The sequence below is a fragment of the Prinia subflava genome, chromosome 7 (assembly GCF_021018805.1).
Source record: "Prinia subflava isolate CZ2003 ecotype Zambia chromosome 7, Cam_Psub_1.2, whole genome shotgun sequence".
NCBI classification, from domain to species: Eukaryota; Metazoa; Chordata; class Aves; order Passeriformes; family Cisticolidae; genus Prinia; species Prinia subflava.
In genome coordinates, this window is record NC_086253.1 from 11804677 (window position 1) to 11827202 (window position 22526).

Sequence of the window (22526 nt, forward strand, 5' to 3'; positions counted from 1 at the left end):
TACTTGTTCAATTTGTCCTATTACTTAAGTGTTCATTGACAGTTCTATCAGTGAACACTTGGGATAGGAAACAGGAAAAATCTAGTACTAAGATTGTAACTGGATTTTGAGAAAGATGTGAGAAACCCCTTATCAGTAAATTCTGGAATTTTCTGCCCATGTGGTGTTTCTTGTATAATTTATCAAAACTTCTAATGAGATTTACACAGTTGAGAATATGTGGGAAAAGCTACTGGAGGAAATTATTGACTGTTGGTTTAGAAGAATTACACGTGAAGTTAAGAGTAAGTCCTATCCACTCCTGTCTGTGACTCTTGTTACTCCACTGATTGGTAACCATCTCTTGTCCTTTTCCCCCCTAAGTTTTCTAAATAAGCAGCAAACATTTATTTAAATAGCTGACCATGTCTATTGTAGGGAATACTATACACAGCTGTGGAATATTTAAGTTTTTCTCCACATGGGCTTTCAGCTTGGGATATTGTTGTCAGGTCTTAGTATCCTTTTAAAAATGTAAACTATATTAATTCTTTTTGGTTCAATCTTTACCTGATTTTTTTTAGTAGCATCTTCTTTTTGTTCTTCATAGTAACCAGCAATCCCTCTGTCATGGTAGCCCTGTTTTCAGTGTCAGGCACTTAGTATAAAGGTTAATTAAATTTCTGCTGGGAAAGAACACTGTAGAATTTTGTTCTGCAGTTGGCTAGGAGATAACTTTGACAAGGATGGGTAAAGAGCAAAGTCTTACACTTGGCAATACAGCAGCTGGCTTTTTCCACTTTGGAAACTGAATATGTCCTTGCCTTGATAGATGTGGCTTTTAATTCCCTGGGAATTTCTCTTTCAACTTCATGAGAGACTAAAGTTCCCCCAAAGGTCTCTGACTTTCTTTCACTGTAGCCATTGAAGTGTGGCATAATTGGCAGAGAATACTTTTTCTAATGAGTGGCTTGGTTCTCTTTCATGTTTGATAAATATTATTAAAAGACTAATTTCTGCTCATTTCTCATAGCTGTAAGGGGGCAGTTCTTACATGTTCTTAGGAACCTGGGTAATTTTGACACAGGCTGTAAATGCTAGCTCTTCATTGACATAATGCAGGTAGTGTCTCTGTTCAGCATCTAACACTGACAGCACAAAACCCCTGAAAAAATATTATTTAAAAAGCTCTAATTTTAACCAAGCGCTCCAGAGTTATTTATGCTACACAAGGTGATTTCTCAGTAATTTGCCTCTGCAGCTGCTTGTGAATGATCTTATTTTCTTTAAATCCTCTTTCAGAGGGTATTGCTGCTACTTTTCTTCTCAAGGCCTATAATTGAAAATACCTTCTAACCTCATGTTGCTCCACTGCCTTCCTACCACTGACTTTTTTTACTGACTTGTACCACCCTTAAATGTATAAAGAAAAATAATCACTGTTCTAAAGTACTTTAAAATCCATGCAAAAGAGAATATAAAAGAGTTCATGTGACCCTGTTTTGCCTGGTAGCTGCAAAAGGTTGGTAAATTTGTTGGAAACTGACAATTTTGAAACCTAACAACACTTGGAAGGAATTTCTGGGATTATATATTTGATTTATACAACATCTGTGAGCCCAGTGCATGATTGGGATGTCATTGTACTGAATATGTTGGAATAAAAGATGGTATCTCTCCTCTTTATCTTACTGAGAGGTCTCAAATGAGTTGCAGAGCAGGCAGGAATCTGTGAAAGCAGTGCTGGGAGTTGGTGCACGCAGGCTCCAGTTGTCACATTTTGGTCCTTCAAGTAACAATGCCGCGGTAGAAAACATGAAAAGACTTCTTAATCTGATCTGTTGAAGGGCTTCTGTGCCTGAAAGCTTTCTTATCAACTCTGTCACTTAGTCTAATAAAAAATACTGCTTCTCTTTAAGACCATGTAGATTCTTAGACAGTCTCGGCTATGACCGTGTTGCTTCCACAACATGTGCTTGATTAAAATAGCAAGCAACAGGGAAGCTGGATTAATCCATTTTGATTTTCATTTGCCTAATGGAAGATATGCTTCTCCCCCCTAAAACAGAGACCATAATACATATGTCTAAAATACATACCTAATTCATACCTAATTACATTAGTGGGTTGACCTTTATGCTGACAACTTTTTTTTCCTTCGTGTAACAAACTGGTTCCAGTGGTTCTCCAGTGGGACAGACATGGAGACTTTGAGCTTTTACAACTATTAGAATATATAATACTAGGCTAAACTAAGGTCTTCTATGGCAGCTTATGTTCAGTTTAAGCCTAAACTATCTCTTTCCTCTTCCTAGTCATTTGACTCCTCCTTCATTACCTCCTGGGCCCTCGACATACCATCTCTTCCACTTGGAACTGAGGGAGCTTGCATTGCTCTAAAATACTTCTCTTCCTTTTTAGTTTCCCACTCTGGACCAATTTGTACTCTCTGTTAAGGAATTTGCTTTGCCCCACTCAAGGCTGAAATAGATAGTAAGTCTTTGGGTCAGATTGCAGTAGATGTTAGAAAATTGAGACATTAACTAGGTCAGTGCAGTTACATTGGATGAATAAAGGGTGTAACCATCCCCTTGAAGAGAGCAAAATTATACTGACCCCTATGTTTCTGAAGCATAATTTGGAGGCATTCTTGGTGCAGTTCTAATCATCTTTATAAGTTTGTGGTAGGTTAGTTGCTTAGAAATTCTTTCTTCTGGTGATTTGTGCTTATAAAAAACTAAGCACTATTGCAGTGTTCTGTGTATTTGTGTGTGTGTGCACGTTTGCATCAGTAGGAGGTTCTCTAGTGCATATCTGTAACTTAAAATAGAAACCCAAAATAAAAAAGGATCTGCAGTTATTGCTATTTTGTTATATCAGTGTTTCAAAGATTTTTGTGCTTGACTTAAACATGAGGTATTTGTTGTTTTCTGAAAGATTCGCCACATGTAGATTTTTGTGGTAGGAAAAAGAGTAGTAGGAAAAGCAGAGGAGAATTATGCCTTCCCTTAACCCTCACCTCAAAGCCACGATCTTTCGTGGCATTTCTTTCTGATTTGTGTGAGCCTGTGTCCTTTGATCAGTGGAAGTGTGACAGGAGGGTGACATGGGTGTGACTGCACCGCTCACATCTGTTCCAAAGGATCAGTTCTGCGTCAGTTCAGCAAGAAGCAGACGTACAAACATTGTTGCTTTCCCTTTTTTCTTCCAACTTAAAGCCTGTGTCATTGCATTTACCATTAAGTTGTGAGAACAGAAAGAATATGAAATATGCTACTCATTGGGTACCTTGAATTTGGACTGCATATTTAAGCTTGGGTCTTCTTATTGAATGTGTGCCTTTGCCTGGGCAAATTCCTGTGTCAGTTCTCTGGATGTTCAGTGTGAACACCTGTGTAATTGAAAGTGAAACTCTCCACAGTATTTAGTTACATGACATTTTTTCCTCCCAAGGCCTCCCTGATAGATCAGTGTGCCTGACAGCGTTCAGTAAATGAGGCAGCTGCTTAATTTTTGTCATTGTTCATTGCACAGTCCCTCCGAAATCCTGCATGTTGCAAATTCTTCCATTAATACAAACTGCATTCTATTCCTGCAAGTCCTTTTTTGGCATACTTGGAAGCGAGTTGACATACTGGGAAGTATTGCTTTTATTTACTGTACGAAGAGTTGGGACACAGCAACTTTTCTAAATCAGGGAAGAAATCTCCATCAGAACCAATCTTTATCAGTTCCAGTTAGAACTTCAGAGTAGTCCAGATCAGCTTATTCACTTCAGATATGAGCCCTTTATCTTTGATCGTGGTTCAGCCAAGCCATCTCCTGCCAGTCAGGTTCTGTACACAGACTAGTTTCACATGCTTTGTAGACTGTGAAGGGATTAAGACAAGAATCCTGAAGAAGCAAATTGCATCCTATCCTGTAATCTCATTGTGTTAATCCTGTAAATCACTTTGATTGAACTATAAATTACTTTTAGTATGTCTTTTTTTTCTTCTCCTTTTTTCTTTTGGTGTAAATTAACATAATGGACTTCTATGGATGTAGGACTCTAATAAACAACAAATGTATGATTTGACTAGTTCATGATTTTATTTTTTCAAGTAAGATTATAATACTCTTACTTCCAAAATTCCATGCATTTATGTTGGCCAAGAAGACAATTTTTTTAAACTGGAGGAGATACAGCACAATTCCAATAAATATATTGTTAATGGTTAATGTTCTGGTTAAGAAATCTGTTTCTATAGTAACTGCTGCAGATTGTCACTTCCTCTAGCATTTGGAATAGTACCAAAGTGAATTTAACACTGATGCTGCAGGGACAAATCCTATGAGAGCTGCAGTAGATCACTGTGAGCAATGTGCTTTATTTGGTATGGAGATGTATGAACACACAGTTCAGTAACCAGAGAGGGTGTTTAAGAACTGTTTCTTCCTACCCTTTATTCTAATGGTCTGTGTGCACTTCCTTTTTTCCTTCTACACAAAGACTAGTCCTCTTTTGAATCTTAAAACAAGGGCCTATATAAAATACATAGGTATGCTTAAGATTTTAACTTTAAATATTGTGCATGTATATGCTACTAATTTTAAATGTCTGTGAAGAGATTCACCACACGAGATATTCACTAATAAAGAGGGAGTCAACATGGGGCAAATGTGTGTGGCTCAAGCTTTGAAGCAAAGCCCAGGTGAGTTTTAAAGGGTGTGTTTTTCTTGTACTGGTTGTGTTTCTTTGCTGAAACATAGTGAAGGCAGATTTTTCTTCTCCATGTAGAAGTGTGTATCCTCAAGATGAAGTGGATGTTTTCAGTGGCTACGTATTCTGTTTCACTGTACATTTGCATCTGGTTTTGTTTGTCTCTTGAGTTGAGACTGGACCAATGGAACTTTTGATTAAGTGAAGGCTGAACCTTTTTTAAGGACAGAGAAAAAGACTCCAGAGGAGATACATTTTCTTTTTGGCAGCCACAGTTTTGGTGCTGATGTAATCCTGAGAGAAACAGGACTTTGTTTTTGCAAATTTGTGTGTTTGCATGCAGTGAGCATGGGGATCTTACAGAAGCTTCCTGCGTGCATTGTTTCTTTCCAGATGGACGAGATAAAAGGCAAAGACAGGGTGATTCTGGCTCTGGAGAAGGACCTTGGTGTCCAGGCAGGCCATACACAGAAACTGCTCCTTCAGAAAGAAGCTTTGGATGAGCAGCTTGTCCAGGTGAAGGAGGCAGAAAGATACCACAGCAGTCCTAAGAGGGAGCTTCCTGCGGGAGTAGGAGATATCAGCGAACTGATGGGGAGTCCGGTAAGAAAATGAGGTTTTCTCTCAAGTTCAGTTCTGGATAACTGCCTGCGTGTTCACATTGGTTTTGTGGTTACTACTAGGATCAATTAATGGTAAATGGCCTGTCACTGTATTGTGCTGTTTTACTGATGATTTCAAAACTCCTTGGACCTCTTAAATTGCAAAGAATTTTGAGAAATATGTGGATATAGAACTTGTAGAGTTTACACTGTGATCTTGAACTATGAACCTTAGTATTTTCTCACTATTCCATTACTTTAGGAATATTTTAGCCATTAGAAAATAGGTACTATACTTCTCAAAAACTGAATCACGTGATTTTAATGTATGTTCTTTAAACTAGAACTATTTTAGCTGAGAGTAAGAAATCTGGAGAGAAGTAACCTGACACATATGAAACATTATTTACCTAGCTAGTTGTTTTTTTAATTGTTAAACTTTACATACATTTCACAAGACATTGTTGATGAAGCAGTTTCCCAGGATGTTATTATTTAGTGTTTCAGTTAATTATAGTAAGTTTTCTAAACACTAATGTACAAGTCTGTTTTAAATTTACACAATACACTTGCTAAGCCATGATATTAAACAATGGACAGTAAAATACTTTTAAAAAGTAATTTTATATGTTTTTGATGTAAAGGAGCAGCATCTGGATGAACGAGATGTGCGGAGATTTCAGTTAAAAATCGCTGAACTGAATGCTGTAATAAGGAAGCTGGAAGACAGAAATACTCTCCTAGCAGATGAAAGAAATGAACTGGTAAATTAATTAGAAATAACACAGATGGTGACTGGGGAGGGCATCTTTATGGTAAAAGATTTAATGGTGGAAAGTCAGTGTTATAAATAATTTACAAATCAGTCCTGGTTGGCCTCATTCAATTACATTTAAATGTAACAGAGATCTCTATAGAAATTAGTCTTTTGACCATAGAAGACATGGGTGGAATCTTTCCTGTTCCACAAAAATAAAAATTTACAAATTTGTTTTGGGGTCATAGTAATCAAATTAACTGGTATATTGCCTGTAGCACTGTGTAATGATGTTGTGTAAAACATGCATAATCCATGCACTTAAATTGCTGTATTCATCCTTTTGAAATCTGTTTTTGTGACATGCTTATGCTAGCTAGGAGTTAAAAAAGCTTTCTTGTGCTAGTGATGAAAAATCTGCCATTTCTCAAGGGAAGTCTCTTAAGTAGGTGAAATTATCCTAGGAGAGGGATAGTAACTTACACAAGAAAGGGTATGACAGGAATTTTAAGAATGAATTTTATTAGCCTTTATCACTACATAATTGCTTGGACTGAGGTTAGTAGTAAAACTCCCATTGACTGCAGTGGGAGGTGAGTTTCACAATAGGAATTTTTACACATATCCTTTAATGCCCTGATTCTAGGGGCAGTAGAAAAGATTTTCCATTCTAAAAAGATGGAACCTATATGTCTGATTCTAAAATTACACTGAGGGCTGAAGTGGTGCCATGTGTCAGTCCTATAGACGGGTGAAACATTGATGTCTTTGTGAAACATTGACATCTTCCTCCTTGTTAATCCTCTCTGTGGGCAGAAACAATAATAAATAAAAAATTCTAACGATCCCTGAAGAATACTGAAGTATTGTAATATATACTTCCATGTCCCTCTAGATGGAGGGCATGTATGACTCAATCAAGTGCTCTTTGTGATTCTAGATTCAGTGGCATAAGAAATATATTTTGAAGGAGATGTGGAACAGGTTTTATGTTATGAGACAATAGGACACATAGGATCATTAGTATCAACAAGGCCTTTTGATTAAGCACTGTGAAAAATAATTTTCTCAAGAATGAAACAGAAAACCAAATGCTCAGTGAATTCATCTCAGGAAAAAAAAATATTATCTCTTTCTCCTTTCTAGATAAAACTCAGCAAATTTAAAATCCTTTTGTCTGAGAAAAATAGCATTTTTTTCAAACAGTGAAATATTGAATACACAGAATTGCAAGGAAGAGCAGTAATTTGCTTCACATAATTGTCTAACATCATAAAACCACAGGGGCAAAATTGAGCAGCTTGAAAATGTCAGCAGAATGCTGAGATTGAATCTGTGCCCTCTGGCTGACTTTCTTATTGCTCTAATTATGCATTAGGTAAAGGGTTTTTTGAAGTAGAGGAGGAAGAGTGTCTTCCTCTTAGGAGATGGCTAAATTGGTGAAAACAACTTGTCTAGAGACCTGGTTGGTCACAAGAAGGTATCAATTCCTTCCTATAAATACCTAGTTGGTCTCAATTATGTAAATTGAGATTAGTTTATAAAGAAATCACTATGGATCATCACAAATGTTTGCCAAAAGCAAAATCCAGTGACCAGATCTGGTGTTTTGGCACACAGTACAAAAATGTTACATCTTACTTGCTTGGACTGCTGTAGTTCTTAGTTCAGCAGTGGTGTATGTCGGGTGCCATTTAGCAGAAGAGCTGAACTTTCTGAATTGAGAAAGGCAAGTGAAAGCACACCTGTGTTTTGTTTCCTTCAAAGATAAACTAAAGCACAGCTAACCTCGTTCCTTTGCTGTTTGCAGCTGAAGCGTTCTCGGGAGACAGAAAGTCAGCTGAAGCCTTTGGTAGAAAAAAATAAGAGGATGAGCAAAAAAAATGATGATATGTTACAATGTATCCAGAGAATGGAAGAGAAAATAAAAAATTTATCAAGGGAAAATGTAGAACTGGTAAGTAACCATCTCTGGTAAGTAATCATCTCCAACATCATGTTATGAGAACACATTGCACACAGTTACTCTGAGGTGGAAGTGCTTGTGAGGCTTTTATTTGATCACAAACAAATCAGTCTCCACAGTGGGATGGTGCAACTGTCAAATGCAGACAATGCAGCTGAATACTCATATTCTAAATTCAGAGTGGCATGTGCTTTGTGTTGTATCAATTCACACTGATTAAGGGAAAGGAGCACAGATAGATAAAATGTTTTTGCAGGCTGTAAAAAGCTATAACTAAAATCAGCTTTAATAAATACTGCTTTTATGATTAGAAATCAGAACTGAATTTGAGTTCATGCACTAGGCTAGCTCACTGAGTTCACTTGTCTGCTGTTTTTTTCCCAGACTGTTCTTTGATTCTGTTTTAAAGTATCTTATGTGAGAAATTAACACAGAAGCATATACAATGTGAGGGTTTTTTTGTTGAGAGAGGCCTTGTGTTATAGTGGAGTATCCACTGATGAGTTCACAGAATTCTTGGTTGCTACATCACCTCCTTTTCAGGATTTTTCTCACAGAATTTTTCTCCTTTTGCAGCAAGACACTTTAAAGCATTCTTTATGTTTTTTATTTTTGTAGAAGGAAAAGCTATCAGCACAACCAGCACTGAAGAGGCACACATCTTTGAACGATCTCAGCAGCACACGAGAGGAACAAGAAATTGAATTCCTTAGACTGCAAGTCAAAGAACAACAGCATGTTATTGATGATCTCACAGTGGTAATGTTTATGACTGGTATACACATGTGCATGCACACACATCTATAGGCAAGCTAAAGATTTGAGAGGAATGTTTTAACTCCAGTTGTAGTAGTGATGCAGAAATAGTTCTTCGGTGTCAAAGGGTTTTTGTTTTCTCTCAGGTAGTGAATGAATTTTTTTGGATTGTGTATGAATCTTTGTATTAAAAATATTTACCTATTATGAGCTGCTTGTGAAGAAAAGTGCATCATCAGTGCACTGACCTTACTTACAAAACTGGCTGTCAACAAATGAGGAACTTGAGTAAAGGGGACTTTCCAAAACTTAATGACTAAAATGTATTGGATGCAAACCCAAGAACTCCCCTGATCTAGAAGTTCTCCTAAAAGAAAGAAACGTGGTGCTAATTTCACCTGGCTAAGCATCTTTGAGCTGGCCATGTAAGCTGTATTTAAAACAGATGGCCCTGGAGAACTCTGTGTGGTTCATCAAGCCAAAGGCAGCAGCATGATTTAGGATTAGAATTGCACAGCTGCTGCCCTCTGACTCTGAAGGCTTCTGAAGGTGATGCTCATAGATGTTTGCAGTGTTTGATCAGGAACCCTTCAAGTTGTGTTTGATGAGGAATCTTTCAAGTTGTGTTAGAGGTGTCTAGTGGTATTTAGTGCAATTTGTGATAAATCCTTTTGGTGCTAGCAGAAATTACACATAATCTGAGAGACCCCTGCCATTCTGGAGCAGCATCTGGAACTCAGGCAGACTCAGACATCTCAAATGGCACTACTGACTGCTACAAAATCCTAAAAAGAATTTAAGAGCCTTCTGTCTAAATAGAAAATCAAACAATTGGATGCATTATTGAAAGTTAAAGTAGAAGCTCCAAAAAGGAAAAACAAGAAGGTGTGGAGCTGCTGTATGTGGATGAAACATTGTCTCAGTTCCTGGCAGTTCCTCTGAGATTTTGACCCAGGGTTTTTCTCTGAAATCAGTGCCAAAGTTCACTGTCTGTGTGCATTCTCCAGTGTCACAGTGTCACAAGCAGTAGGATGTTCCTCAGATGCTGTGATGTAGGGTCTGGTCCTCAGAGGGATGCTGCTTTAGCTGCCAAATAAAACTGCAGAGGCAGGGATGGTGGTGTGATATTAGATGTGCAGTATATGACAGATATAACCTCACTTATATTTCAGTGCAAAGTGGGTGTGAAAGGACTCTCTTTTTACTGTCTCAGATAGTGATATAAGGAAATACATTGTATTCTGACTTCGGTCAAATAATATTAACTTGTGCTTAGTGTGAAAGTAAAATAAACAAATATTTTAAAATATTGTTTCATTTTTTGCTTTGTTTCCTATTTACAGATACTATTCCACTTGCAGAAATTAATTAAACATTTAACTAGGAAATTTCTTTGGTTCCAGTACAAATTGAGCATTTGCCTTCAATGTGAATGCAGTGGAATTATGTGCACTGTTGCTTTTGAGCTCTCTTTTCTGGCCCAAACCACACATCTACGGACTACAAATGTATCATAGTTACCAAGAATTATCCAAATGTCCCTTATCTGATGAATATAAAAATCATCAGCTTAACTCCAGCTGAGACCAATATGATACAAGGAATTAAGAACATTAATCTTAGGCAGTAGGGTTGTCTGAAGTGATTAACAGTGTCATCTGTAGGGTATCTTTGATGCTGTTGCAACCTTCTCAACATGACTTCTCTCACAACAGTGGTGTTCTGGTCAGTTCTTAAAAGGAAAACTGCCAAGGTAAACTCAGATGACTGCAAAAGATGCTAGTGACTTTCAATTGTCATTATTATTGTTCTGGTAGCTCAGCTAAAATTGAGGCAGTAAATTAAGCAGTCTTACAAACAAGATTAGAAACAGGAAGGACTGGGATTTTGGAAGTGTTTGTTCATTTTGCACTGCATGTGTTTGGACACCTGTTTGGGAGGCAGAATACACCGCTTAAAGCAGGAACTGTGCCTTAAGTGGGCATCTGAGAAGAGAGCACTCCTCTTTAATGGGATAAAATTCAACTGTCTGGTTTTTTTAGCTTAAAATATTATATTATTCTGCATCTTGAAATACCTGCACCATTCTACCTTGGCAGTCATAACTTTTCCTTATTTTTCAGACCACATGTATTCAAGGTGCTGTGTAAGTTGTTGTACTTCTCTCAGTTATTTTGCATTTTTCAAAACTTATTTTCTGGAACAATGTGCTGATGGATAATTTTATTGTGATTTTTATTGTGAGTTTCCTATTTTTCTAGTTTCTGAACTGAATGCAAAGCAAATAACTGAATAGTCTAATACCATGCAGTGAGCAATAACTGCTAAAGAAGCACTTGGAACTGCAATCTGTCTTTTAAAAATAGAAGTGCTGCAAACAAAGATGCAGAGCTAAGGAAAGAGTCAGAAAAAAAGCAAGAAGACAGAGCACCTGCCTCCTGTGTTGTTGGGGTTTTTTTGCTTGCTTCTTCGCATTTTTTTACCTTCTCTTCCTCCTCTTCTCCTTTGGAATTTAAGGCAGTATTCATGGATTTAGATGAACATAAATCTTGCATTTCCAGTCATGACCTCCTCATGTTATGATATAGTTTATTGTGATCCTACACCAAAACCGGAGTAGAAAAAAGACAGCGACTAAGTTGACACAGACTGAGAGTGCCTTTGGATTTGAGACTTTTGCCCTACAAGAATAAATCAAATGTGACACTGTATCTCCATATGCATGCTTGTATATCAGAATATGTCTGATATAATGACTTATTTAATAAGACTGGACTAATTTCTGGCTACTGACTTGCTTCTTCGGGATGGTTGAACACTGAAGTGACCCTCTGAATTCTGTTTCCATAGTGAGCTTCTTGGTAAAAGAGGCAAAAGAACTGTCAGACATCTGTGCTCAGTATTTAACAAAGCCTTTTCTTGCCAACTTCCCATCACATGTGTGAAATACATGGCTGAAGGTTTGTTTGCTAAAGGCATAAAGCTGCAGTACAGTGTGGTGTAACATGGTGTTATTCAAAAGGATAAAGACGTCGTGTTAGCTTTACCAGAGGCTTAAAGAAAATGCTAATGGTACTTTTCTGTGTTAGACATATCTAAGTATAGTTTTAAAACAAACCCATACCAAAATGTTCTCTTTCCTTCTAGGAAAGAGAACGGTTATTGCGGTCTAAAAAACAGAGGAGGAAAAGTCTGAAGCCTCCAAAGGTGAGCAAACCTTCGGTTTTTCATGCATTTCTGTTGCTGTGAACAACACCTCTTTCAAACACTGCCTGAATTTAAAGCTCTGCTTACTGAGAAAAATCCATGTAATTCTTCTGCTTACTCTGGTGAGTGCTTCATTTTTTAGAGTAATTGAGGAGTTTTGTACTTCATACAAGTGATGTTGTTTTGGGGTTTGTTGTAAATAAACAATAAAATTACACTTTTAGCCACTGTAACCTCAATATTCAAGTGGCTTGAGGCATAATGATTGAATGGTTTGAAACAACTACAATTTCAAAGGAGACAGATATTCATTCTGTTTTAAAGAACATACCCTCTTTAAACTACTTGCACCAATGTAGAGCTAAATCACAATTAAGGAATTACTCATGCTGGGGATGTTACTGAAATATTATTTCTGGATGTTATATGTAAGTAGTAAGACAATTCCAGCTGTTGTGCTCTAATAACTTTTCTGCTCTAGAATACAAGGTTCAAGACAAAAATTCAAAAAGAAAAGAAATGTTTTGCTTCAGAAAGTACCCTTAAAGTTTCTTGTAACATGCTTAAAGTAATTTGCTGAATAATGTTTTTTGTGAAGTTGAACATTAGCAGCCTGGAGCTTGTGTGTGGGAGGTGGGAAATGGAGTAAGAGGGAAGAAATGGAAATGAAGAGTGGAGATATCATTATCATCTAAATAGTAGCTTAAGATATATTCTGTCAGAAATGGGTGCCTTGTGTCAGGGTTATCTGCACAGTCTATTCCTGGTAACCTCCAGGTGGTGCTTTTTAATTGCTCTGCACTCTAACGCCTGTATTCTGAGAAATTTATCCTTTGGGACTCTCTATTCCACTGGGAGTTCCTTCAAATTCTGTTTCTAATAATGATATATCTTTTACATAGGAAAAAGAAAAGATCAGAAGTAACAATAGATTCTGCCAAATATATTTACAACAACTGCAGACCATTCTTTCTTGAAAATTTGTGTTTTGAGAGCAATTTTTCAAACAGAATGCAAAACTAAATATATATATGTATGTAACTTATACTGTACGTTTTATAGTTCTCTCTAATTATTAGCCTTTATCTGACTGTAAGTCAAATATGTAAAATAATTTGCTAAATTGTAAAGTTCCTCATGAAAGAAAACTAGTTAAGTCCATTTTGAGGTGTTGGTAACTGGTGATGAGAATTTCTGTAGGCTGAAATCTTCAATAAATATCCATTCATGTCTTGAAAATGCTCTGTGTTAGTAGAACTTCAGCTGACATAGGCTCTGTACCTTTCCTATATGCTTTTGTGGTCTCTTCTTCTTTTCCTTATCTACCAAAGCAAGAGCTGAAAAACAAGAGGATTGGAGAGAATGGGCATGATACCGTTAAAAATTTTGTAGCAATGCTATTCTCAGTTTTCTAAGAGTGCTATAATACAGGGAATTCTGCAGAGTGTGCTGCAAGAATTGTATGCTTAGGGGCAGCAGAGTTACAGGGGTATGCTTCTTGTTGAGGGTATGATGGATACATCAGAAAGAACAAATTGATCAGTAGCAGATCTTTCTGCTACAAATTATTCCATCCCCTGTCCCTTAGCTCTTCATTGGCCTCAGTGACCATTTGAACTTCCATATGATGCTATCTCCTGAAAGGAAAAGCAAGAATCTAAAACAAAAACAAGTGAAAAAAGAGGAAGTTGTGAGAGAAGAGCAAATGGGACTATATGTACTATGGTAGTTACACCATATATACACACTAGTTAATATAGTTAATATATAGCTAATATATAGCTGTATTTAAACTTTCTAAATGAGCTAATTCCTTAAGAAATGAAAGAAGTAATCAGTATTACTGCTGTGTCATTACCTGCCAGTGCATGAACCTGTAGACTATTCCCATTTGTATGCACTGTTGACTCACAGTTAAACCATGACTGGTGTCAACTTCTAAAAATCCAGTCCTGGCATATGAGCTGATTTCCTTCCAGGCCACCTGTGTGGTCGTGTGAGGTTCAAAATCCTCAAAGGAATCTGTGTTCCCCACACTTTTCTAACAGCTTTTAATTTAAACAATCTCTGTGGAATGGTTTGCTTACTGTGATGAGTTGGGATTTTACCACTTCATCCTCTCTGTTTTTACAGCCTGTCTGAGGAATACAGAAGGAAATTGTAGAATTTATTTAACTGAGTGTTGCAAATGTTGGTTAGATGTCAGTGATGGACATAAGATACAGACATCTTGCTCTGGACAAAGGGTAACATTAAGCGGTTGGAAGTAGATATCTAAATAGAACATAAAAGTTTTGTCCTAAAATTGCCTGATTTTCTCCACAGACTATAAAGGCAGTCTAAGATGAGTTGTTTTATATATAGACATGCACAGCATAAGTGTATTACTGTCTATTATCTGTGCAAGATTTTAATCTCCTACAGATGATATAACCTGTATAGAACAGTAGTGAAATTATGTGTTAACCTTTCCTAACCAAACACTCGGAAAAAGAAATTGCTGATCTAAGTCTTTGGCTTTGCTTTTCTAGGGTTTGTTAAATGTAAAATTAGGATTAACACGGTGAATGAATGAGTTTGGCTGGTTGTATCTATTTCCAGATGTTGCCATTCCTTGTGTCAAAGCGAAAGAGGCAATAACTCATGAGAATGAGGTTTCATGAAAGTGGTCAGATAAGTTCATTCTGGAAGATACAGAATGATTTATTTTTGTTCTAATAACCAGGAACGTGGTGCACAGGGTGAAGATTTATACTCATCTGTTGCAGATTGTACTAAATGGATGCTTTTAGACTACAGCTTCCTTCATTCCTGAAATGGTCTGACTGCAGAGAGTCTGTGGTTGTTTTCTAGTGAGTCTGTGCTTGTGTTTTCTAATGAGCACTTTCCTGACGTTTGTGTTATTTGGAACAGAGTCCAGGGATGCTTTTCTCCATCTTTGAGACATCTTGTGTGAATGATCTGCCAGTAGCCTTTACAGCCCTGGAAGCTTTTGAAAATTTTGTATTTTTTGGTTTTGCAATTAGACATCAGTGTTATTTCTGGAGCTCTGTAGGCGCACTAGGTTACTGTTGCTACTGCAGCTTTCACTGAGCACTCTTTTAATTCCCAAGGAGCATAGGAGTCCATGGAGCAATGCTCCTGAGGAAAGGAGCAGCAAAGTGGGATGGGCTTTATAACCTCTGTGCTTGCAAGGTCTTCAGAGGAGTGATGTAGTGACTCTGTATAGGCAGGTACCCAATTTTTTCCAAGAAGCCTTTTAAAAAAAAATTATTTCAGTTTTTGTAAAATAACCAAGAAACTTCAGAAGCAGAATTTTTTAATATTTTGTTTATTTTTGACATGTGGAATGGAGTTACATTCATTCCATGATGGATGGAGTCATGCATTTGAAAGTAAGACATATTTACCCAGCTCATTTGGTAACTGCAGGTCTCCATGGATTGTGCTTTTTTAAAAAACTTTAATAAATGAACTGTATTTGCAGTGGTGGAAAGCCTGCACACCGGTGTGATGGAGTTCATATTTCTTGTTTTGTATTTTTCATTTTTTCTCTGCCTCTGTGCTTTGGTGTGCCTGTATTTTTCTGGCTGCCAAGAAATGACATATAAGCATGAAGGTAAGAAGTTACTGGTGAGCAAATCTGATTGCATTACAAGGAAATATATGTTGGATCATTTTCATCATGTTTGATTAAGTCCCTTAAAATGAGATATTTAAATGCAAAATGAAACTACTTTACCAACAGAGAAATCAGATTATATTGAAATTTGCATATAATGTAGTTTGTGTGTCACTTTTGATTTATAGTATTCTAAACTTTGATGTTTACTGAGCACCATACATCAGTAGAAGCATTAATGCTTGAGTTATAAAGACCTAATACATAATTTCATTTTAAAATTATGTGAAAGCATTACTATAAATCCACATGAAAAATACTTGCTATTAAATACATGGCAGTAGTCAGTGGAAATTAGAATTCAAATTAGAAATTTTCAGCAATTTACATGTGTGTTTTCTCAGTTAAGAAGTTGTGATTTAGAAATAAGAAATGTGCTAACAAATAGAAAGGAATCTCTAAGTTGTTAATTGAGGATGTTCCCATTTTTTAAAAAAAGTTTGAATGAAACTTGAACATAGTTGCTATAGTTACAAAAATCCAGTGAGTGCATTTCTGTGGACTTTTCAGAAACCATTGTGGTTCAGCTTTTGAACCATGTGTGGAATCTCCTTTAGAGTTGATATATTTATTGATGCTTTATTATTTATTACAGTGTTTATCAACAATTTTATGCCTCACATGTCTTTGAGTATTTTTTTTTCTCTCTCTACAGCTATTCCCTTGTGAATTAATTTCTTTCGGTTTTGCTGTGAATCAGTTCTTGTAGTTGGTTGTTTCAAATAGTAGATCAGCAGTTAATCTGGCTATTTTGTAATTATGTCATGAAGCAATTCATACATGTGCAGGTAACAGACAATAATTAAATCCCTTATTGCTCTGGAAAACATGTCTGCTCCACCAAATGATAAATATACAGCATTTCTAAAAAGGAAGGAGTCTTGAAAGTTAATGGTTCACTTGTAACTCCAAATCTTACAGACAGTCTTATACCATTCAAAAGTTTTTGACTTTTAACTCTCCTTTAAGTGTAGGGGTTTTTTAGTGTGATGGGAAATACTAAATTTATTTCAGAATTCCCTCACATCTAATAATTAAGTGGTTTATTATTTATATATGCATATTTTCCCCTACTTTTGCTGCGAGTGAAATGTTTAAATGCAGGTACATGTTTCACAATATTGGCATTGCTTTAAGTATTTTCTCCAGCCTATATACCTTTATTTAAAATCAAAATCACTGTTTTGCTAATTTATTTTCATTTCTTGAAATGGTATGGATGGGTGTGTGCATGCAGAGTTAAAGGAATACATGTATTTGACCTCAGTTACCTAAAAATGACTGTACAGCAGAGATGTAGCAAAAAATCCCATAGGCGTGGTAGCTTTTATTGTCACTTCTAAGTACTGTGAGCTCTGTGCCATATGATAATAAATTGGAGATTGTTCTCCATCTTTTAGAAGTCCCTTCTGCCAGCCTTTTCAAAGTCAAGACTTGACACTCACTTTGTGTACCTGCCACCATCTTCTTTACCTCCATAAAATGTACCTTCTTGTTCGTGAAGCTGTACCTGCAGGTCAGTTTGGGGTCAGGACAGTGAGTTGAGCTGGCTACTCAGATTGTAAATTTGTTTTCCTTACAACTTGAAATAGCACCCTTTCTTTAGCCCTGTTTCTGACTTCCAATATTTATTTGTAGTACTGCTGTTCCATGGTTGTTAGCTGCAGTGGTATTTGGGGGAGAGAAAAGCTGGGTGGCCATCTCCCAAGGACTAACTACCCCTTGTTACTTGTGGTAAACCTTTGTACTTATGAAAGAGAAGTCTGAAATGGTTTTAATTCAAGTTCGAATAAATACATTAGCTTTCTGGATAAGACTTTGTATTTTTAGAATAGAGCTTAAAGCTATTCCTTGTGCCCTTTATTTGGTTAAGTAGGGCAGAAAGGTGAACTGGTGAATGCTGGAGGAAAGGATTAAATTATCCCAGGGAACAGTTTGTCTAAGCACCTTGGACATAGCTCTGCCTGGTGAAAGATCACAGTGCTTCCTTAACAAGGGAGGAAACAGTAATATCTTTCCAGCACTGTAGCACTAGAACTGTGATCTTACAAATTCACCAAGTAGTGGTCTAGTAGCTTGCAAAAGGAAAGTTGTTTCTCAAGATTGTTTGGAATCTCTTTGCCTTTTGTGCTGCATCCTATTTATCTGCATGCATATGGATAAATGTAGTATGTTTAGCCAAGATACAGCTTTTTGGGTCTCTGAATGAAAATTTTTAAGTAGTTTGAAGGGCTCATCTTAAGTGAAGCAGTTGAGTGATTCAGGACATGACCTCGGAGCTGTCCTTGGCAGTTTGAGTGGAATTGGCTGTACTGTGAAACTATTATGGACTTGTTCAGCTTAGGAGTGATGGGGTTGTGACCTGGCAGACCGTGGGGGCCAGGGCTGCAGGCTGTAAACGGAGCACGTGGTGTCATGCATGCAGGCCAAAAGCCACACCTTTACAAGCTTGATTTCTTGGTACCCCTTAAAAAAAGACAGCATTTTGACTGCTCGTGAGAGCTGTGCTGAACCAAAAGAATATAGTGAGCATTACGGGGCTTTGTGAGAAAGAGAAGACCATACTTATTTACATATACTGGAAAAATCTCTAAGGTTAGATAAGTCTGATAACTGCAGGGAAATGTAAATATTTGGAAATTATCCTGATATAGGGCATTATATTAAAACCTGTCAGTATCTTGAATTAAATTAATAAATCACAATTTCACTCAGGCAGTTTGGCTTTGCTGAAATGCAGGATTCATGATATTTGGAATTAATAACAACTGAAACTTTTCTAATCCTTATGGCTGTTTTAATGAACAAGCTATTATCTTCTCATAGATAACCTCTTATATATATTTGGAAAAAACCCGAACAGCAAACTGTGACATCAAGATCTGTGGTTCAGTATCAAGCAGTGGCAAAATATACAGAGATCTTTCTTCATCTTCTTACAGCCACCGCTCTCCACTACCCTCTCTGTCTAGGCTGCTTCATAACCTGAATCCAGTTTTCATATTTAAAGAATATTCTCAGTTTTCTTGCTTCTCTGAAATTATGTTTGATTGTTAAAATACTTGTGTGGTGTAAGAAGTTATGCTTTCTATTGATTAATAACAGATAAAAACGTTTTTTCTATTTAAATTTATACACAATATAACAGTTGAATTTCCATGGAAATTTGCTGCTTTATATGACTGTGTTTATATAAAAATCACATTTTTCACAACTGATATTGTACTTATTTCCACTGGCTATTAATTTTCTCTCTAAGCATGCATTTAATGGATAAATTTGTGTAAATTTTTTAAAATCTGCAGTGCAGTACTGGTTTTCCCTAGACATGTCTTTTTGGTTAGACATAGTATTGGAGCAAACTTTCTGAAAAAAAAAAAAGAAAAAAATTAATGATGATATTGAAAAAATAAATGGTAAGCATTAATTTATACTTTTAAGTAGGGTTTTCCAAAATAGTTCTGTTTGTTTGTTTGTTTTTACAATTAGTATGAGCAATTAAATCTGTTCCACATTGGTCTCCAGAATACTTTTTTTCTTTTGGTTGCACAGTGTACACGTTGCATTGTACTGGCTTACTTTCTTCTGAATAGATATTGGATTTCTGTACTGAGAGTCTTGTAAGGACTTGTGTGATTTTGGTAACCAGATTTATAGTTTTGCTAAAGCATTGTTCTTTTGGTATTTACCTCATCTCTGTTCTTATGTCCAGTTCTGTTCTTGGAGATTCTTCCACAAATGTTGTTGAAAAAGTAACTTGTTTAATCAGAGAAAAAGAGCTTGCACTGGAACCTTTCCTAAATACTAAAATAATCGTCAGAGAGGACCTTGGTTACTACTTACGGGGTCATTGGGGCTTTTCATCTGTTTTGCTGATAACTGAAAAACCTAATTTTTCAGAGGCATGTTGTGGAGACATTTTTTGGATTTGATGAAGAATCTGTTGATTCAGAAACTTCATCTGTAACTTCATACAACACAGATAAAACAGACAGAACACCAGCAACACCAGAAGAAGATTTGGAAGATGTAAGTGGTAACTGATTGTTCTTCTTTCTACTTCTTGAAGTCTAAATACAAACTTCCAGCTATTGTACCATGTGAACTGTGAAATACTTGGCAGAGAATTACTTTGGGTTTTTTTTTCCAAGTCTGCTAACATACACACTTGGCAATAAAATTAATAAGATAATATTCTGCCTCACAGATTTGGCAGATATTGGGCTGAGAAATAATTTTTTCCCTCAAACTCTTTTTTATTAGTCAAAAGAAAATGAATAGGCACATTGCTTTGCCAAAAGTCAATACTTACTAGACAATAGTTTGCCTTTCAACCTTATAATTTGTTTGACTGTTTTGATACAATCAGGATTTTCCTTCTTTGCTCACAGTACTCAGAGAGGCCTTTGCAATTCATGAAGGCTTAAATGATCATAGATAGTAAACAGCAGTGACATGTTTTGTCTCAGCTCTGTGCTATACAGTGCTGCTGGCCTACTTTGGAAAATCGCGTGTGTGAGCACAAAGCACGAATTAGGTGCTCTTTTTCATCTCTCTTCTTGTTCACTAACTTCTGCCTAATACTCCTCAGTCAGAAGAAGCTTCCTTTTTTCCTAGGTTTAGTATCAAATAATATTGTAATCTCTTTCCCTTAGAACTCAATTTCCTGGAGCAAAAATTAATTAAAGAGAAGGACATTTCTTGTCCTCAGCAGTACAGGAAAGACCTTTTAAGTGTTAAAGTTAGTGGCTCAAATTTCAAGGACAATAAAGACTTCAAAAATAAAGACCTTTTCGTATTAAAAGAATAAATTTAGGAAAATATCTTGCAGCATTTGAAACGTAACTTCTGTGTCAGTGTGCTTTACCCTGGCACTGTAGAAAAAAAGTGTAAGGAGGGAAGGATGGACTGCATGAGAAACAGAACAAATACCTTCTCAAGCCCCTGTGGCTCTGGAGTTACTGAAACAAACAGTGTTGCACAAAACTGTTCCCTGTCATCTTTCCCCAGACAGTTTTCCCATTTCTGTTCATTGCTGTCTTACATGACAACTTACACTGTCCTTAAACTGTGTGCTAGACACAGTAACTCATCCTCCTTCCTTCCTTTCTTTTCCACTTGTTTTGGGATTTTATACCTTTATTAAACTTTGAGATGGGTTGTGTTGCTTGTTATGTTTGCAAGTCTGTCAAAGACTCATATAAACAAACCCATTGTTATATATATTTATAATAACCCCCTTTTCCCCCTTCTTCATTAAGAGCACGCCTAAAGAAGAAGCTGAGCTTAGGTTTTGCCAGCTAACAAGAGAGTATCAAGCTTTGCAAAGAGCATATGCATTACTCCAAGAACAAGTTGGTGGAACCTTGGATGCAGAGAGAGAAGCAAGGGTAATCTTTTAACTGAAATTCTTTTAACTCGGAAATAATAGAAAAAGCTGAAACAATTTGTAATAGCAGGAGGTATCTTTGCAGGTCAGTGGAATGCAAAGCCCAATGTTTTTGAGGATTAGAGGATGTTGTAAGTAAGGTGATAATTTAGATTCATCTGGTGCAATCAGAACAAAGATGTCATTATACTTTATTCTAGCATGTATAATATATTAAGGAGTTCTATGCTATGAGAGTCATAACCCATTTGAACCTGCATTTGGATAGTGACATGATGGATTTTAAATCAATCCCAGGATAGGTCGTTACAAGTACTTAGGTACTTCTATCATGTGAATATATTAAAAATCTGACCCAAATCTCAATCAAAAGTCTTGGTTCTGGCTCACTGGAAAGCAGTTTTGCACAAGAGGAAGTGGGGGCTCCTGATGGACACCAAGTCCATGAGCTCACAGTTAAAAACCCCTGAGGCTCTCCCATCTACAGCTTCCCCAAACCCCAGAAATGGAGAAACATTAAATACTGGGAATTACTACAAGTTACTGCCTTGCTACATGCAGCCATAGACACGGTGCTGTGCCACTGCACTGTGTTGCTAACAGTGAGGAAGGACAATGATTTTAATGTGTTCAAAAACTACTGGTGGGAAAGGACTCAACCAACCTACACTTCTTTTTTATTTTTTTCATGTGAAATACACTTTTTATAGTAGTAGAGTTACTGCTTTATGGTTTTATTTGTTAGAGTTGGTATCTTATGAAAGCCTAGTCAGTTTTGACACTCTTTTTAAGTAGGACACTTAGCCAAGGAAAGCTATAAAGACTTTGAAGATCACTTCTCAAGATAGAATTAGGATAGGGGGCGTAACTCCATCTACTAATAAAAAAGGATTTCAGGGGCAGTCTTCTATTTGCCAGTTATGAGACAGCATTATATATTTTCTTTGCCTTTGTGTGCTTTTTAAAATTTTATTTTGCAGGCTTTTACAGACCATACTTTTTTATAGCATTGGAAATTGTTGCTATCTCTTTTGGTTTTTTTTTGGCACATCCCTGCAAATCCTTCTCTTGAGTGAGTCAGAAAGTAGCTTTTTGCATGGTTTATTTTGGTGGGATGAACATTTCATATTACTTTTAGATGAGGCTTAAGGTAAGCAAGGATGCAAAGATGGAGGAAGAAATTCCTGTTGGAATATTAATATATTCCATATATTAATTCATATATATTCATTCCATATATATTCCAATATATGAATATAATATATATTAATATAAACTGCTTGGGTGAAAAAGTACCTGAAATGGAAATGGTGGAGAAAATACTTGTGGTAGCTCAAGGAACCTCAGTGGCTGAGGGTCTCTGAAACATGCTTTGTTTTATATCCTATTTTTTTTGGTACCTTGTATGATCCAGTCCCTTTTAGAACACCACTGGACTTAGGGGGCAATACCACTTTAGTGTAGTGGTGAGTGTAGTAATTGTGTA

General features: G+C 36.5%; 1 protein-coding gene across 1 annotated transcript in view; it reads left to right on the forward strand.

Annotated features, from left to right (window-relative positions):
* Positions 1-22526, forward strand: part of JAKMIP1 (janus kinase and microtubule interacting protein 1) — an 86215-nt gene that overhangs the window by 24983 nt on the left and 38706 nt on the right. The window contains exons 4-10 of the mRNA XM_063401595.1: positions 5075-5284; positions 5928-6047; positions 7851-7997; positions 8625-8765; positions 11910-11969; positions 19552-19680; positions 20913-21041. Coding sequence (XP_063257665.1) covers positions 5075-5284; positions 5928-6047; positions 7851-7997; positions 8625-8765; positions 11910-11969; positions 19552-19680; positions 20913-21041 — 936 coding nt within the window. The remainder of the gene's footprint in view (positions 1-5074; positions 5285-5927; positions 6048-7850; positions 7998-8624; positions 8766-11909; positions 11970-19551; positions 19681-20912; positions 21042-22526) is intronic.